The sequence below is a fragment of the Phyllostomus discolor genome, chromosome 5 (assembly GCF_004126475.2).
Source record: "Phyllostomus discolor isolate MPI-MPIP mPhyDis1 chromosome 5, mPhyDis1.pri.v3, whole genome shotgun sequence".
In the NCBI taxonomy this organism is placed as follows: domain Eukaryota; kingdom Metazoa; phylum Chordata; class Mammalia; order Chiroptera; family Phyllostomidae; genus Phyllostomus; species Phyllostomus discolor.
The window spans coordinates 125004562-125019277 of NC_040907.2; the positions used below are offsets into that span (position 1 = coordinate 125004562).

At 56.2% G+C, this 14716-nt stretch overlaps 1 protein-coding gene across 4 annotated transcripts in view; it reads right to left on the minus strand.

The window, feature by feature from the left end:
• CDH23 (cadherin related 23) overlaps positions 1-14716 on the minus strand; it is a 410614-nt gene that overhangs the window by 62508 nt on the left and 333390 nt on the right. For 3 of the 4 annotated variants that reach the window (XM_028511340.2, XM_036026831.1, XM_028511341.2), the window contains 4 exons: positions 11112-11261; positions 9961-10089; positions 8834-8962; positions 7851-8078 (listed from right to left, as the gene is read on the minus strand). In XM_028511340.2, coding sequence (XP_028367141.1) covers positions 7851-8078; positions 8834-8962; positions 9961-10089; positions 11112-11261 — 636 coding nt within the window. Of the gene's footprint in view, positions 1-5046; positions 6838-7850; positions 8079-8833; positions 8963-9960; positions 10090-11111; positions 11262-14716 lie in introns of those variants that run through there. The other variant, XM_036026832.1, reaches the window with a different exon arrangement.

Sequence of the window (14716 nt, forward strand, 5' to 3'; positions counted from 1 at the left end):
CTTCCTGCTCTGTCCCTGGAGGGGCCCCCTCTTCTACTCCATCTGCTGCCATGAACACTCAATGCCAGTTGCCACAGAAAGAGGGTGCTGTTTTCACACCTCACGGGGGCTCATAAGGCCAGGACTGGCAGGGCGACACGTGCTCGAGGCAGGGCCGGGCTACCCCTAGAGCTGGACAGGCCCATAGGCCAAACTCCCTGTTCCCCCACTTCTAAAGAGTGCTCCTGCCCTTTGGGGATGCTGGCCTGGCCCAGCCCTCAGCTCCTGACCTGGAGGCAGAGGTAAATTCTAATAGCTTGGCTGCCAGGGCCCAGGCCTGCCAGCTGCCTGTGTAGAGGGAGGGAGGAGGCCCCAGAGCAGAAAGCCACCGCACTTCCTCCCTAGCTTCCTCCTGCATGGCCTCGAGCCCTTCTTCTCTCGACCCTTACATGTAAGCATCACAGCTTCGTGGTTTCCTGTTTTCAGTGAAATTTATTCTGAGCTCCAGGCTCCATCTGCATCCATGACCACACGCCCCACCCCCAGCGGCTCTAAAAGCCCACTCCCTGCTGCTGCCAGGGCAGGGTGGACACTAGAATAAAGACCACACACCCCTGCGTTCACCCTTGGGGTGGTGGTGCCTCTGCAGATGCCAACCCTGGTGCCGATGCCTGCCTCCAAGGGAGCTGGGAGGTTCCTGAGGAGGAGCCTGGGGCCTCCAGGAAGTCAGCTGCAGGGTGGGACGCAGACAGGAGGCCTCTGGGTCATGGCACCGTCTGAGACCCTGGAAGGGAACCTGTGCTTTTAGGCAGTAAGTCCTTGTTAAGAGCTGTATCAGGAATTGCGGGGCCTGTAGCTCATCTCCCAATGTTCACATTTAATGAAGACCTTCTGCCTCTATTCTCCCCAAGGGAATGGGATTGATACTCTTTGAAAGTATGTCCCAGAGGCCACTGGCCATGCTGCTTTTGGGTCAGGCTGGCTGAGCTAGGGGGTCTGTGGTGACAGACACTGGGGTACACGTGCAGAACTGCAGGGCCTGCTTCTCAAAAGACTGGCTCTGGGGTTGCTCTCACTCCTGGGGCAGACAGGCACTGCCTCCTTTAGGGAGCAGCCTGCAGTGGCGGGGCTCCGGAGGATGCAATGGGGCTGGTGGCCGCGGAGGTCCTGTCACCCTCCATCCCAGTGTGGGCACTGTAGCCCTGCCTTCTGGAGGAAGCCTTGCTGGGTATCAGCCCGAGCACTGCAGGGCTGGGCTGAATTGCTGAGGCCGGGCTACAATTTGCTCAGGGAACCAAAAGGGAACAGTAACGGTCAGAAAGAGGAACTGGGGTTGCCAGCCAAAATGCTGAGTGCAAAGTCCTCTGGAGGAGCAGACACTCGCAGCCCAGCTGAGCGTCTGTCCCAGCCCACAGAGAGCATGAACTGTCTAGCCCCTTTGCTGTACCCGCTTTGCATCGTCACCTTTCTGTCCTGCATGGATGCCTGGGGTTAGGGTTAGGGTGAAGGTGTGAGTTCCAGGAGGGTGGCCATCCAATAACAGCCTGCACTTTCAACTCGGTTGTAGAGCTGAGAACTGAAGCGCACGTAGCCCTGGGTGACGTGCTGAACCCGGATGTCAGAGTTCTGTTCTCTAGGCCGCTCACAATTGGCAGGGACCTCTGACTTTCCAGCAGCTCCAGCTCAGGCACTCTGTCCGGGCCTGCAGGAATCTCCTCCACCGCACTCCTTCCCTGAGCTTGTGCAGGCTGGGGGCAGAGGTCTCACTTTGTTTTGCGGTTCTGATCTGTTGGCATGGCATCCTCGAATATATGTTGAGAGGGCTTTTGGAGTATCAATATAGCCTAACGAGAAAGCGCTGACACTGGTTAGCAGTGTCTGCCTTGGGCACAGGGTAGAGAAGTGGCAGTGTGTGTGCCCTATCTTTGCCCTTTGTTTTTATACTCTGCTTTCTCAAAGCACGTTCACAGGTGTTATTACTTCTTTGATTTCCCCCTTGCCCACCAGAAATCCTTGAGAGGCTTTACTCTCTCCATTTAATGCATCAGAAAACTGAGGTTTCAAAAGGTTTGTGTCTTGTCACATGTGAATGAGGAACTGGGGCTAAAGCCCGGGTGTTCCGCTTCCCAGGCGAGTGCTCCTTCCTCTTCACTGAACTGAATGGTATTACAGGGCAGGCCTGGGACCTGCTTACAGCACATACCAGGGCCCTGGGAGCGGGGCCTGTGCCCACATACCCATGGCTCCACACCTTCCATGTTATTTCTTGCCACTCCCCTTTCTGCCTGGCAGCCCTGAAGCTGTAGGGCTCCTGGTAGGTGTAGTGACCTCTGCACTCTACTTGCTTGCAGCAGGGGGTGGGGAGGGAGAAACACCCAGCTACCTGCAGGGCCCTGTGTCTCTCAGAGGAACTGAGCCAGTTGCATGTGCAGCAATGGAGAGGCTGCAGAACATCCCTCAAGGAGCAGGGCTAAGGAAGGGTCTGAAATTAATCATAATGGTCCTGGCTGGTGTGGCTCAGTGGATTGAGTGCCAGCCTGTGAACCAAAATGTTGCTGGTTTAATTCCCAGTCAGGGCACATGTGTGGACTGTGGGCCAGGTCCCCAGCTGGGGGTGTGTGAGAGGCAATCGATCCATGTATCTCTCACACATCATTGTTTTTCTCCCTCTATCTCCCTCCTTTCCCCTCTCTCTAAAGAAAAATAAATAAAGTCTAAATAAATAAATAAATCATAGTGGGCCAGAGGCCTGCTTACTGAGTGTCCAGCTCAGGGAAGGGCCCAGGCTGGGCTTCCTGAGCTTGAGCCAGGGGAAGCAGGCTTCCCAAACAGTAGCAGGGTCCAAGATTAATAAACAGGAGAGCCCTCAGCCTAAATATATGAGGTGAGCTGCCAAGGGCAGTGTCCCCAGCTCTCATGGGGCTATTGCTGGTGATTCCTGAACCAGAAGTAGGTAGATTTTCTGTCCTGCTTGGATAGGTGACTTCTGCAGGTCCCCACCAGTGTACAACACTAGGACTGGAATTGTCTCTGGGACTATCTAACTGGCTGGCTGTGATCTGTGTGGCAGAAAGGCCCAGCCAGGCCCCCCCTCTCCCTGTCCCCCTGCCAAGGTACCTCTGTGGCTGGGGCTCAGCTTGTGACCTCCCAGTTGCCTTCCGTCCTTCCTCCCTGGGCCCGGCCCTTCCTTTTGCAGGGGCCTCCCTGACAGCCACTTGGACCTCTCCCCCAAGGCTGGCCTCCCTGCCTGTGGCCTGCAGCTAGCCCGAGCACTGAGGCTGAACAGTGACCTCCCCCGGCTGGGTGGCATGCCATTGTGTGACAGGCCTGGGCTGGCCCAGATGCCCCTTGCTCTGGGTGATACAGGGCTGAGAGCTGGGTGGGGGCGGTCTAGGCTGTTCACAGGAACGTCTGGCTTTCAGGAAGCTGCGGGGTGGAGGGCCCAGGGAGAACAGGAAAATGTGAGGGCTCAGATACAGGGTTTCTCTTGGATTTGGGGAAGCCTTTGGTGGCTGAATCCAGCGCCTCCTGCCTAGGGAGTTCCATCCTCTAAGACATGCATACAGATGATGCCTTGTTCAGAAAACCTCCCCTGGCTCCTGACTGTGAGCTCCCAGCACTGTGTCACATCACAGATTGTCAACTCTGTTAATGTCCACCCCCCACTAGACTGTGGGCTCCTTGAGGGTAGAACTGTGCCCAACTCATCTCTGACTTCTTAGCATCTAGCACAGGCCTGGCATGTATATGGTGTTGAATGAATGAATGAATGAATGAATGAATTGCTCTTACTTGCCCTTGTCCTACAGGAAGGATGGTCCCATGCCAATGAGAGCTGGCTTGAGCCAGGCGGATAATTGCTGGTGGAAACAGGAGGATGGTGTGTGGGTCTGCTGGGTGTCTCTGGACAGATACATGCAGGGTCGCCCCCACCCTCCTCACTCCCATTAGACCATGGGGACCTTTTCTGGAACCTCAGGATAGCTGGGCTGATGCTGCCTGGGCTCTGGTTGGTCTGGAGGGTTTGGGTCGATCTACTGCCTCAAAAAACCCATCCAGTGCATCTGCCCAATACTGGAAAAGAGCCCCCTCCCCACCCTGGAATTCATGGCCCTGGTGGGGGCGGTGGTTTGCTATCCAGAGGTTAGAGTCTGGTCAATGGAGGAAAATCTTCAAGCATGTGCTATGGAGTCAAATGCCAGTCCTGACTGGGCACTGGCTATAGGGCCCCAGCTTGCCAGCTCTGCCCCATCCTCACCCTGCGTTAGTGGGGCCAGCAGAGCGTGGAGGGGGCGCTGGAGAAATGAGTGGGACCAGCCCTTGGAGTATACCCCAGACAGAATGCCGCAGGGAGGCTATATAGAGGCAGAGCCCTGCTCTTGGCTCTGAGTGCTGCCCTGGGCCCAACTGCCTGCGGCTCCCCAAGTCCACCCCTGGTTATCACTTACTCTTAGGCCTTTGGGCTGATCCCTGGGGCCAGAACATGCTTTTCCTCTTTGCTGTGCTAACTATGACTGATTGACAAGACAGTGCAGGTGTCACTTGCTCCAGGAAGCCTTCCCCAAACCCTGAAAGTGCTCCCTACTGCCCCATCTGTGCCTTGGCCCCCGCACATGGATGTCCTATTGCCTCCCTTACTCGGCTGTGTTTCATTGTGCAGGGACCAGGTTGCCTTCATTTCTTCATCTCTAGTGCCTGGCCCACTGCAGGCATTCAGGGAACATCAGCTGAGTGAGTGAATAAACACACAAGCAAACGAATGAATGAACGAACTATAAATAAATGAACTATGCTCCTGGGATGGTCACTACCATTCTTCATTGGTGTCCCCTACAAAGATCAAATAAAAGAGAACTTTTCCAACCTGAAGGTACAGAGCAGAAAGAAATGAAAGCATAGATTCTTTCTGGTGAAAAGTTTTTCTCCTATAAACCTTTCCCAGACGTTGTTCGTCTGTGTTGTGGTATCCTGGCCCAGGAGCTGCGTATACAGGGTTCGACAAAAGTAGTGGTGAGTACGTGAAACACAGAATCACTCTTGTATTTATTATTTATTCATTACTGTGTTAACTCTGATGCTGCCTGGGCTCTGGTGTGCTCACAGCTGTAAACCTGCTGCTCCCTGACCCTGTGTATTGCCCCCGATGGCCTCAGGGAGCCCCATCCCTGGTCCCGCTCACCCTGAAGGTGTTTTCTGGGCCCAGTGCTGGTGACCAAGGATGAAGAAGGCAGAGAAAGGGAAGCTGCACTTCTTACCACCCAACTTCCCACATTCCACCAGGGAGCTGGCAGGGGCTGAGCCCTGCCCCACAGAGGGCCGGAGTGTCAGGGGCTGGGTGTGCAAAGGCAGCGCTCTCGGGTCTCCCCAGGGCCGGGCTGGGTCTCAACAGAGGGCCTGGTCAAAAGATGGAAACTCTTCCTGGCTGTGGGGACCAGTCCCAAGGTCTGTAGGGACTTCATGGGTAGCAGCCCACCCATTCTGGGTGCTTAAATGTGGCTGGGATGATTTCCTAGTTCTCCAATGCCCATTTCTTCTGGGGACCCAAAGGAAGCCAGACGTTACCTCTAAAACTCAGGGTTTTATAATGTCATGGCTCTCATGGACTGCCACCCTGGAAAATTCTAGGAATGTGGGGCATGGGGGAGGGTGGAAAGTTGAGGTGAATGTGGTGTGTTCACTGGCCGAGGTCGGGGTGAGGGAGAGCAGTACGGCAAATGCTATCAGCTGGCCACCCCAAATCTATTTCCCCCCTCCTCTTCACTAACAGAGCTCTGCTCTTGCTTGAGTTCATGATATATCTGACCCCCAAGTAATAATGGCCGATTCTGATATTCCTGTCTCTCATTTTTCTCAACCTGTCTTATAGCAACAGTGCCTATAGGAACCTCTTCTGGCTAATGAAACACAAGCAGAACTCTAGAGAGTAGTTCTGGAAAACCTTTTGCTTTCCTGATAAAGGGGCAGAATGGCTTGCATAGCTCTTCATCTTTTTATCATTTCCCGACTTCATGCTGACATGATGGCTGGAGCTGTAGCAGCCATCTTGCAACCATGAGGGAAAGACCAAGAAGCCTTAGCTCTGACATCACTGAGTACAAAATCAACCTTTGTAATTCTCTCCAGAATTTGTTATGTGAGAAACATACATTCTGATTTAGTTATGACTCCACAGTTAAGTTACTGTTACTTGAAGCCAAACACATCTCTAAATGCTATTGGAGAGTGACCACAATGATTCGCCCTGAAGCAAAGTGCAGTTAGAGAGGTGTTCTGTCCAAATTGTACTCTTTCCTGTTCCCACCTTGGCTGGTGATATGTGTCCTGCAAATGTGCCTCTCTTTGGCCCACTGGGTGTGAATGGCTGAAGTGATTAGTGGTGACATTGGGCAGCCATGGGCTAAGGATGCCCACAGGGTACCCAGAGACTGTTCCATTTCTTGGGATCCTCAGAATGTGGTTTCCTAGGATTGGCCCAATTCCACCATCCTGCTCAGAGACACTTCGGATAAAGAACCCAGCCAGGACCTGCTCTGACCCCATAGTCCACAGTGCCGACATTGAAGGGGAAGGATCTAACAGAGGCCTCGTTGACAATCAGGGCCCCTAGGGTGGACAGATTTCAAGAATGCCCCCATAATTACACTCTTTGCAACCTGACTTTACAGTCCATTCCTTCAAAAGAGAGTCCATTTCTCCTCATCTTGATTCTGGGCTGGCCTTTCTTCTTGCTTCGGCCAACAGAATGTGGCAGAAGTAACCTCACTCCAGTTCCAAGCCTGGGCCTCAAAAGCCTTTGCATGTTCTGCTGTCTCTCCTGGGCCCTTTCTAGCTCCATGTGAACAAGCAGGGGCTACCCTCCTGGAAGAGGAGAGAGAGCTCAATTGCCTTGTCACCACAGCTGATGGGCAACTGAGCCCCAGAGACATAACCATCCAAGCTATACCCAGTTAGCTGCCCTGCCACACGTGCAGGAGCACAGCTGAGAGCAGAAGAATCACCCCGCTAAGCCAGCCTGCAGAACTGGAGTGAAATCAATGGTTGTTTTATGCTTCTTGGTTTGGTTTGGTTTGTAAGGCAGCAAGCATTATTGTGGTGATAGTTAGTTGATAGAATTCTCCTCCTCCTCGTGGTTTACCAAGCACTTCCACAGACATGAGCTAATTCAATTCCCCAAACACCACCTATGAAAGAGATATCATCTCCCTTTTGCAGATGACAAAGCCAATATTCTGAGAGGTTCTGACTTGCTTGTGATCATGCAGCCAGCTCCCAGTGCTCACAATTTTCTGCTCAATCTGCAAACTGCTCCAATCCCAGCCCTGGGCCCTAGACTGTCTCATCATCCACCACCCAGGCCCCAGCCTCCTTCTCTAACATTACAAACCGTGCAAACCTTGCACATTGCCTGGGGCAGTGGCCCTACCCATTCAAGCGTTAAAGCAGACTATGGATTAGCCCCTTCCAACCCTGACATGTTGTGACAATGATGATGTATCACACGGACATGACATAGGGAAAGAGGCCAGAGGGCACCTTTTCCTGATTGGCACATGGCACCCCCATATGAGTTAGTGTGGCCGCTCGGGCACACGGCGTGGCAAGTGGAGTGGGGGCTGGCCAGGCCCCGAGGTACAGGCTCAGTCTGTAACCATCCCACAGAGCTGTGTGAGCAAAGACTAAATAGAGACCCTAGCTTTTGCAGGTTTCTCTATAAATACTCATAAGCCGAAGGATTAAAGGCACAATGAAGGATCTGTCAAGGGTTCCCCACTGCACGGTGTCCCATTCCCTCCTGTCTTGTCACCCCCACACAGAGGGTACAGTTGCCCCTCTCCCATATCCCTGCCCCGAGGCCACCCCCTATCACTCACAGACAGCGTGGGGGTGCCCTCGTCCTCCACAGTGACCACCAGGTGGTAGAAGCTCTGGTGCTCGCGGTCGGGTGGGGCAGGCCGTGTGGAGATCTCGCCACTGATTCGGTCCATGCGGAACGTCATGTCCTCGTTGCCCTCAGTGATGTAGTAGGACAAAACGCTGTTGATCCCGATGTCACGATCGGTAGCTCTCACTTGGACCACAGCAGTACCCCCGCCCACGTTCTGGGAGGAGAGCGGGAGAGTGGTCATTCTGGAGTCAACGGGGAGCAAAGCCTAGCACCTGCTCCTGGGAGCCCGCGGGCCTCACCCAGACCTCCAGGAAGCCCTGCTGTCTATGCTGGAGCCAGGAGGAAGAGGGTGAAGACAACGATGGCAAGCTTTCTGTGGGCACCGCTACATGCTGTGGCTGTGTTAACTCATCAACTTCCCTCCACAACCCCACACGTGAAGTCCTGGTGTCATCCCCACTTACAGATGAGAAAACCGAGGGGCAGGTAAGAAATGTGTGCAAGTCACACAGCCAGTTGGCGGCAGAGCCCGGGTCCGGCTTGTGGGAGGCTGGCCCGAGAGCTGGCCTCTCACCCTTCTGCTGTCCTGCCTTCACGGACACCCAACCTGGCAGGGTGCCCAGCACCGCCGGGCAGAGGTTCTCCTGGATGGGCTCAATTTTAGGGCCTAACCATCAATGAGCTGGTTTATTAAAAAGCAGCTTTCCCAGGGTAAACCTTAGTTTCCTGCTGGTGTGGAAGGCCACTTGCTTCTTTCCCTCTCCCCTCCTCACACCTACCACAAAGAGACACTGCACTCCCGAACCCAGCCCAGGTGTTAGGACTAGAATGATGAATGAGCCACTGCCCCCTTCCCCGAGATCTGAGAGACAAGTGGGTCGGCAGACATTTAAACAGCTGCTTGCTGGTGGACTCGTGCCCACTGTCCGCCCTGGAGGCCTGTCTGTACAGGTGCAGAGGTGCCCTCACCTCGTTCACGCTGACGTTGTATCCAAAGGGGCTCTCGATCACTGGGGGGTTGTCATTGACGTCCAGGATGGTCACCTGCAGGATGTGGTCCTTCTTCCGTGGAGGGGTGCCACGGTCAGATGCCACAACCTAGGAGGAAGGGGGTGACTGGAGTCAGGGCTAAATGGAGGGGTCAGGATCAGGAAAATGGACCTCAAAAGCACTATCTGCTCTCAGGATCAGGAAAATGGACCTCAAAAGCACTATCTGCTCAGTGGGGAGGGCTGGGGGGTCAGACAGACTCGCCGGCCCATCCCTGCCCCCTGGGGGCCTGCCAACTCTGGGCTCTTTCTAAGGCTTTTACCTCCTGCCCCATGCTGTAAACAATTCTTGCCCAGTTCTTGTCTGATCTGGGACCCTCATTCACAGTCTGACACGGGTATGCCCAGTCTTCACCCCCCAATCCTACCCCTGACTGTATTCTGGGCTGTGCCTGCCTGTGCAACTAGACCCAGAGCTCCTGCTTTTAGCTTCAAAGGCCCCTGTTCCATGCACTTGGATGTGAACTCTGGCAAACAGAGACAGAGCCTCAGATGAGTTTCAAGCAGCCCTGACCTCGGACTGAGCCTGTCCCTGGGGGCCCTGGTGCTTCCGGGGGGCCTGCAGGGCAGCAGAAGGGCTCCAGGGACTCAGGCTCTGCAGAGGCAGAGCCCTGGGGTCCCCAGAGACCCACAGGAAACACGGCGGCCACAGCCATTCGGCAACAGTGGTGGCCTTCGTGATGCCTCACCTCAGCGGAGGCGGGCCAGGCAGGGGTTTCTCTGCCCACTGCACAAGAGGGGAAACTGAGGCCCAGAGAGAGTAAACAACATATGTAAGTTTCACACAACGTTTGTGGAAGAGTCGGGGCCTGCCTGCTCTGTCTCCTGGCTCTCACGGCAGGGACGGGGCCTCTGCTGCTCCTGCTCTGGCTCCGGAGCCACTCCCAGGACACCGCTCCCAGGCTGGCCTCACTCATGCTCTTGGCCCTGAGGTGCTGCCTGCCCCACAGTACTTGGTGACAGCAGGGAAGCTGACTACCAGGACATACTGATGGGTCGAGCGTTCTCCTGGACGGTCAACAGTGACCCCGGAGGGCCAGCCCCCACCTTGAGGATATAGTGGTCCAGCTCTTCTCTGTCCAGGGGCCTGGCCACAAACACTTCGCCAATGGAGTCATTGGTGGTGACAATCTCAAAGGCCCCGGCGATATTGCCCGAGGCTAGGGAGAAAACCACCTGTGAGGGAGGAGAGTTTGTGAGTGGCGAGGAAGCAGGGAAGGCAGGTGTCCAGGTCAGGTCAAAGGGCATTCCCCTGAGCAGCTGGGCCCTCTGCTCAGCAAGGGCATTTGAGATGAGGGTGTGCTTTGTAGAAGAGTGATATCTCTCAATACGGGGGGTGGCAAGCCCACTGCAGGGCATGTGGCATTCCTGGGCGGGGCCGTCAGCACACTGGCCTAGGGCCCAGGAGGCAGCGGTGAGTCCCACGGCACTGAAGTTGCCCAGGGCAGGGACCGGGAAGCACCGGCACTGCTGGAGCCCCTGCCTGGAGCAGGCCCGGGCCTGGTGTGACATGACTCTGTCCACCGGAGCTGTCCTTGTCAGTCCACAGACAGGAGGCTCGGAACCGTGAAACAACCAGTTATGGTTTGCAAGTGCCCAAGAGAATGAGGGTTTGAATTTGCATGCTTCTGATCGCAAACCAATCTCTCCCAGTTCCTCAGCGGTGTGCTAGTATTTTAAAATGGTGCCACCCCACCCAATTCATAAGACAGCTCAAGGCAGCGTGAAGATGGACATGCTTTATCATGCTTCCTCATGTTCTAGGGGTGTCCAAACCTGGCGCATGGGGAGCACTTCCTGCTGTGGGGTGGGGCCTGAGAGGCAGGAGGGACGGGAGTGTGTCCTTTTTCAGACCTGGGGCCCAGGAGGGGTGGCCCCACGGCGGGCACCCAAGGGCAGGGCGCTCTGTGGTTTGTGGACAAGGGTGATGAAGGGAATCTGAAGCCCTGCTGCTTGCAGCTTGCCCTGGGGGCTTAGCTGTGGCCTGTCACCAGGCAGGGCCAGCCGCCTGCACAGCTCTGCCTCCCTGCCCTGACCACAGGCTGGGATGAGGGGGAGGTGGTCCTGCCTAGGACTGGGCAGAGCCTGGATGACCCCCCCTCCTTCTCAGCAGTGTGTGGGGGGTGGGTAGCTCAGATGGCCCCCTCCCACTGAGGGCCTGCGGGAGTCCCCTACTGAGAGAGCAGATCGATGCCTACCTGCCCATTGCTGCCGGCATCAGGGTCGTGGGCCTTGACAGTGGCCACACGCTGGCCCACGGGGCAGTCCTCAGGCACGCTGACGGCCGAGTCCGAGGTGAAGTCAAACCGGGGACTGTTGTCGTTCTCGTCCAGCACAGTGATGTAGACCTGGTGGATGGATGGTACTCGAGACCTGTTCCTTGTCCCCTTCCCTGCCCCACACAGCAGCGCCCCACCATGGGCCCACTGTGGACCCAGCTCCCAGTTGGTTCTGGGACACCAGCTGGCCCGCAGAGCCGCGTGGGCGAATCCAGACGTTACTCGGAGGCCCAGAGTGTGTTTCCTCCCGGAGCCTGGTGGGGGAGGGTGGCAGCGACTCCAATGCTGGGCCGTGTCAGCAGGGAAGGGGCCCCAGGGCCTCTGAGGGGGGGCCTGGGAGAACTGGGAGGCGGAGGCCCTGCCTAAAGGGGAGGGAGGCTACTCAGCTCCACACCCATGGGGGAGCGCCACACTGGCACTGGCCCGGTTTCCTGTGTTTTGAGAGGAGCTAGAAATAAAGATTTTTTAAAAATGGAATTAGGTGGGAATTGATACGAATTAAAGGAAAAATATGTGCAGGCTGTCTCCAACACATCTAACAGCCAGATACCGCCCGCAGGCCCCTTCATTAGCACACCTGGAAACAGGGCTCCGGAGGAGGGGGGCTGCAGGTGGCTCAGGGGTCCCCGTGGAGAGGGGATGGCTGGGGAAGAGGGAGGAATTTCTACCCACCAGATAAAAAGCAGGAGTAAGCACGGTGCACGCAAAAAGCACATTGTTTAGTGTCTACCGCTCAGGCTCCAGTGTGGGCGCCGCCTCCAGCTCGCAGAGGCCTGAGCCGCAGGTGCCCCTTGGGTTCTCTGATGGGAGGGATGAAGTAGGGCCGGAGGAGGCTCCGATTTTAGGAATCCCAGCCAGGGCTGCTCCCCGGGCCAGACCACACCTTCCTCCTTGGACCTGGGGCTCTGGGGCTCACAGGCCTGCTTGCCTCCCTCGGGACCCCGCAGGGAGCCCGCAGAACTTCACGTTCTGCCCAGGAGATTCATCTCATCTCCCTCCCAACCAGGTTTTCCCTCTTCTTCTCGGTCCTAGCCACTCTCCTCTATCTTTAAGTGGCTTTTAAAACCACAAGGCCACGAGCCCAGGCTTTGCAGCAGGACCGACCCCACTGCTCACGAGCTGTGTCATTTTGGAAAAAGTTATTCAACCTCTCTGATTTTCCATTTTGTCAGCTGAAAATAGGAATGAGAACACCTACAGCACCAGGATGCTGGGGCGGGGGTGGAATACATGAGCAAGCAAAAAGTTAAGGGGTGGCCCCTGCCCGGCTTCCTGCCCGGCAAGCAGGCATGACCTCGGGCACCCGGACTCTGCCCATCCACCATAGATTTTGCTCAGGGAGCTCCATGAAGTCCTGGAGCCCCCATGTGCTCACCTGTGAAGTGGACATAATAACGCCCACCGCACTGTTCTCAGAGTGAAATAAGCCAGGCCCCTGTGCGCTGATACTTCCTAAACTCTTCCACTTGGACTGAGACCCTGTCGCTACCCGTGCTTCCCCTCACTACAGGGCCTTTGCACAGGCTGCTTCCTGAGCCTGAAATGCTCTTATTTCTTGGCTGTGTAAACTCTTATGCTTTCTAGGGATCTCTGCGTGAGGTACTTCCTCAGGGAATCCCTCCTGGGTTTCTTGAACATCGTGTTATCGGCTCTCTCGTGGCCAGCATTTCTTGGTGTGATAATTCCCTCCCATGATACCTTATGCTTCTGAAGGCAGGGGCTGTGTTGGATGTTGGTTTCCTGCTGTGCCCTGAGCCCAGCCCAGAGCCTGGCCTGCAGTGAGTGCCCCCTCTCTGATCACTGCTCTGATGGCCATGGTGTTAGTGAGGTTCTCGGTAGATGAGGAGGAAGGGCAGGCGTGGAGGTCTGTGGGAGTTAGGCATGGGTCTGTGTCCCCACCCAGGGCCCCCTGGTCCAAATCTCCCTACCCTACCTGTGGAGGCTTGAGGGCATGGCACTCAAGAACTCTTACAGCTGAGCCCCTGCCCCCAGTCTGCCTTCCTAATGCCTCCCCACCCCTCTTGGGGCCCACGGGGGCTACTGGGACCAGGGAAGAGTCAGGTGTAGGTAAGCTGTGGTTTGGGGTTCCGGTCTCACAGAGGAAATGGTAGCACCACTAAAAGGCCCCTTAGCCTGTCTCCGCCCTAGCACCTCAAACAAGCTTGGGGCTAACAGGGCTGAAGTATCTGGGGGAGGGGCCCCGGGAACCTCTGAGAAGCAGCCAGGGAGGGGGTGGGAGTTCTGCCTGGAAGAGGGTGAAGTGGCTGTGGAAATACAGGGGCCTGCACGGGAACGTGTGTCTGAAATGCCCTTGCCAGCCCATACAGAGGAAGTAGGCAGGCAGTCTGGTCCAGGAAGGGGCTGCAGCAGCCTTGAGGGGAGCATCCCAGCTGCTCCTCAGTCTCTGCCTGTCCTCAGCCCCTGGACTTCTCACGATGGCAAGGGTGAGGGAGAACTGGCCCCGTGCAACCTCAGAAAGGTTTTTCTGAGTCCTAGCTCCTATGGCTGGGAGGGCCAGGAGCTGCAGGACACAGGGCACCTGCCCACTGACCACCCGAGGGCCCTGCTCACCGGCTGCCCTCTGGGACCCTTGCAGGGCAGAGGGGAGCTGTGTCGGTGCAGTGCAGCTTGTGGCCTCACGTACCCCCAGGCTGGTCCTCTGGATGGAGGGGGCTTTGGGGTAAGGCCAAGCCACAACCAGGGCTCCTGGAGCCAGGCCCCTGCAAGGGTGAAGGATCCAAAGCAGCTGTATATGGCTCTTAGCCTGGATACTTGGTTGGCTCCTGTCCCGTTAGGCTGATGTGACAGAGATGCAGTGAGGAGTAAGTGTGGCCGTAACAAGGCTGGCAATGAGCTAGAAGCCTCGTGTGGTCTGCAGTTGGCCTCAGACAGGACTGGCTGGTACCCATGCCAAACTGATGGCTGACTGTTCTCATTCTCACCGTAGGGTGCCACCTCATGGAACCCCTCCCCTGGGACCACCTCCATTTCAACCCCCAGCCTGAGGGCACATGCCTGTCCCTCCTACCCTCCCAGGAACCTCTGACTTGCAGGGTTGCCCTCCCTGAAGTGCCCCAGCACATGGTCTCCCCTGCCTCTCCTTACAGCAGTGGAGGGCCATGACTCACACCACGACCATGGCCACCCTTGCCCAGCACTCCCCAGGCTCTGGCACTGTGAGCGCCTTTGCACAGTCGCTGTAGTGTAACACAGAGAGAGCCCCTAGAGAGGGAGGGGCCCCTTTACAGATTCCACTCCCATCACACCTCTCTTCCAGACTAGTCGACAAAGTGCTTCCTATCCACCATCTCCTCTACAGCCTTCCTCACATCTTCTGAAGAAAGCAGGGCTGCTGGCCTGATCCTTATTTTAGACCCAAGGAAAGGAAGCACAGAGAGGTTGAATAACTTGTCTGTGTCACACAGCTGATAAGGGGCAGGGCTGGGGTGAGGCCTCAGTGTTCCTTTCATTGCGTGTCCCACTTACTCCTTGTTAGAGCACCCTCCACCCCAGGGTCCCATGGA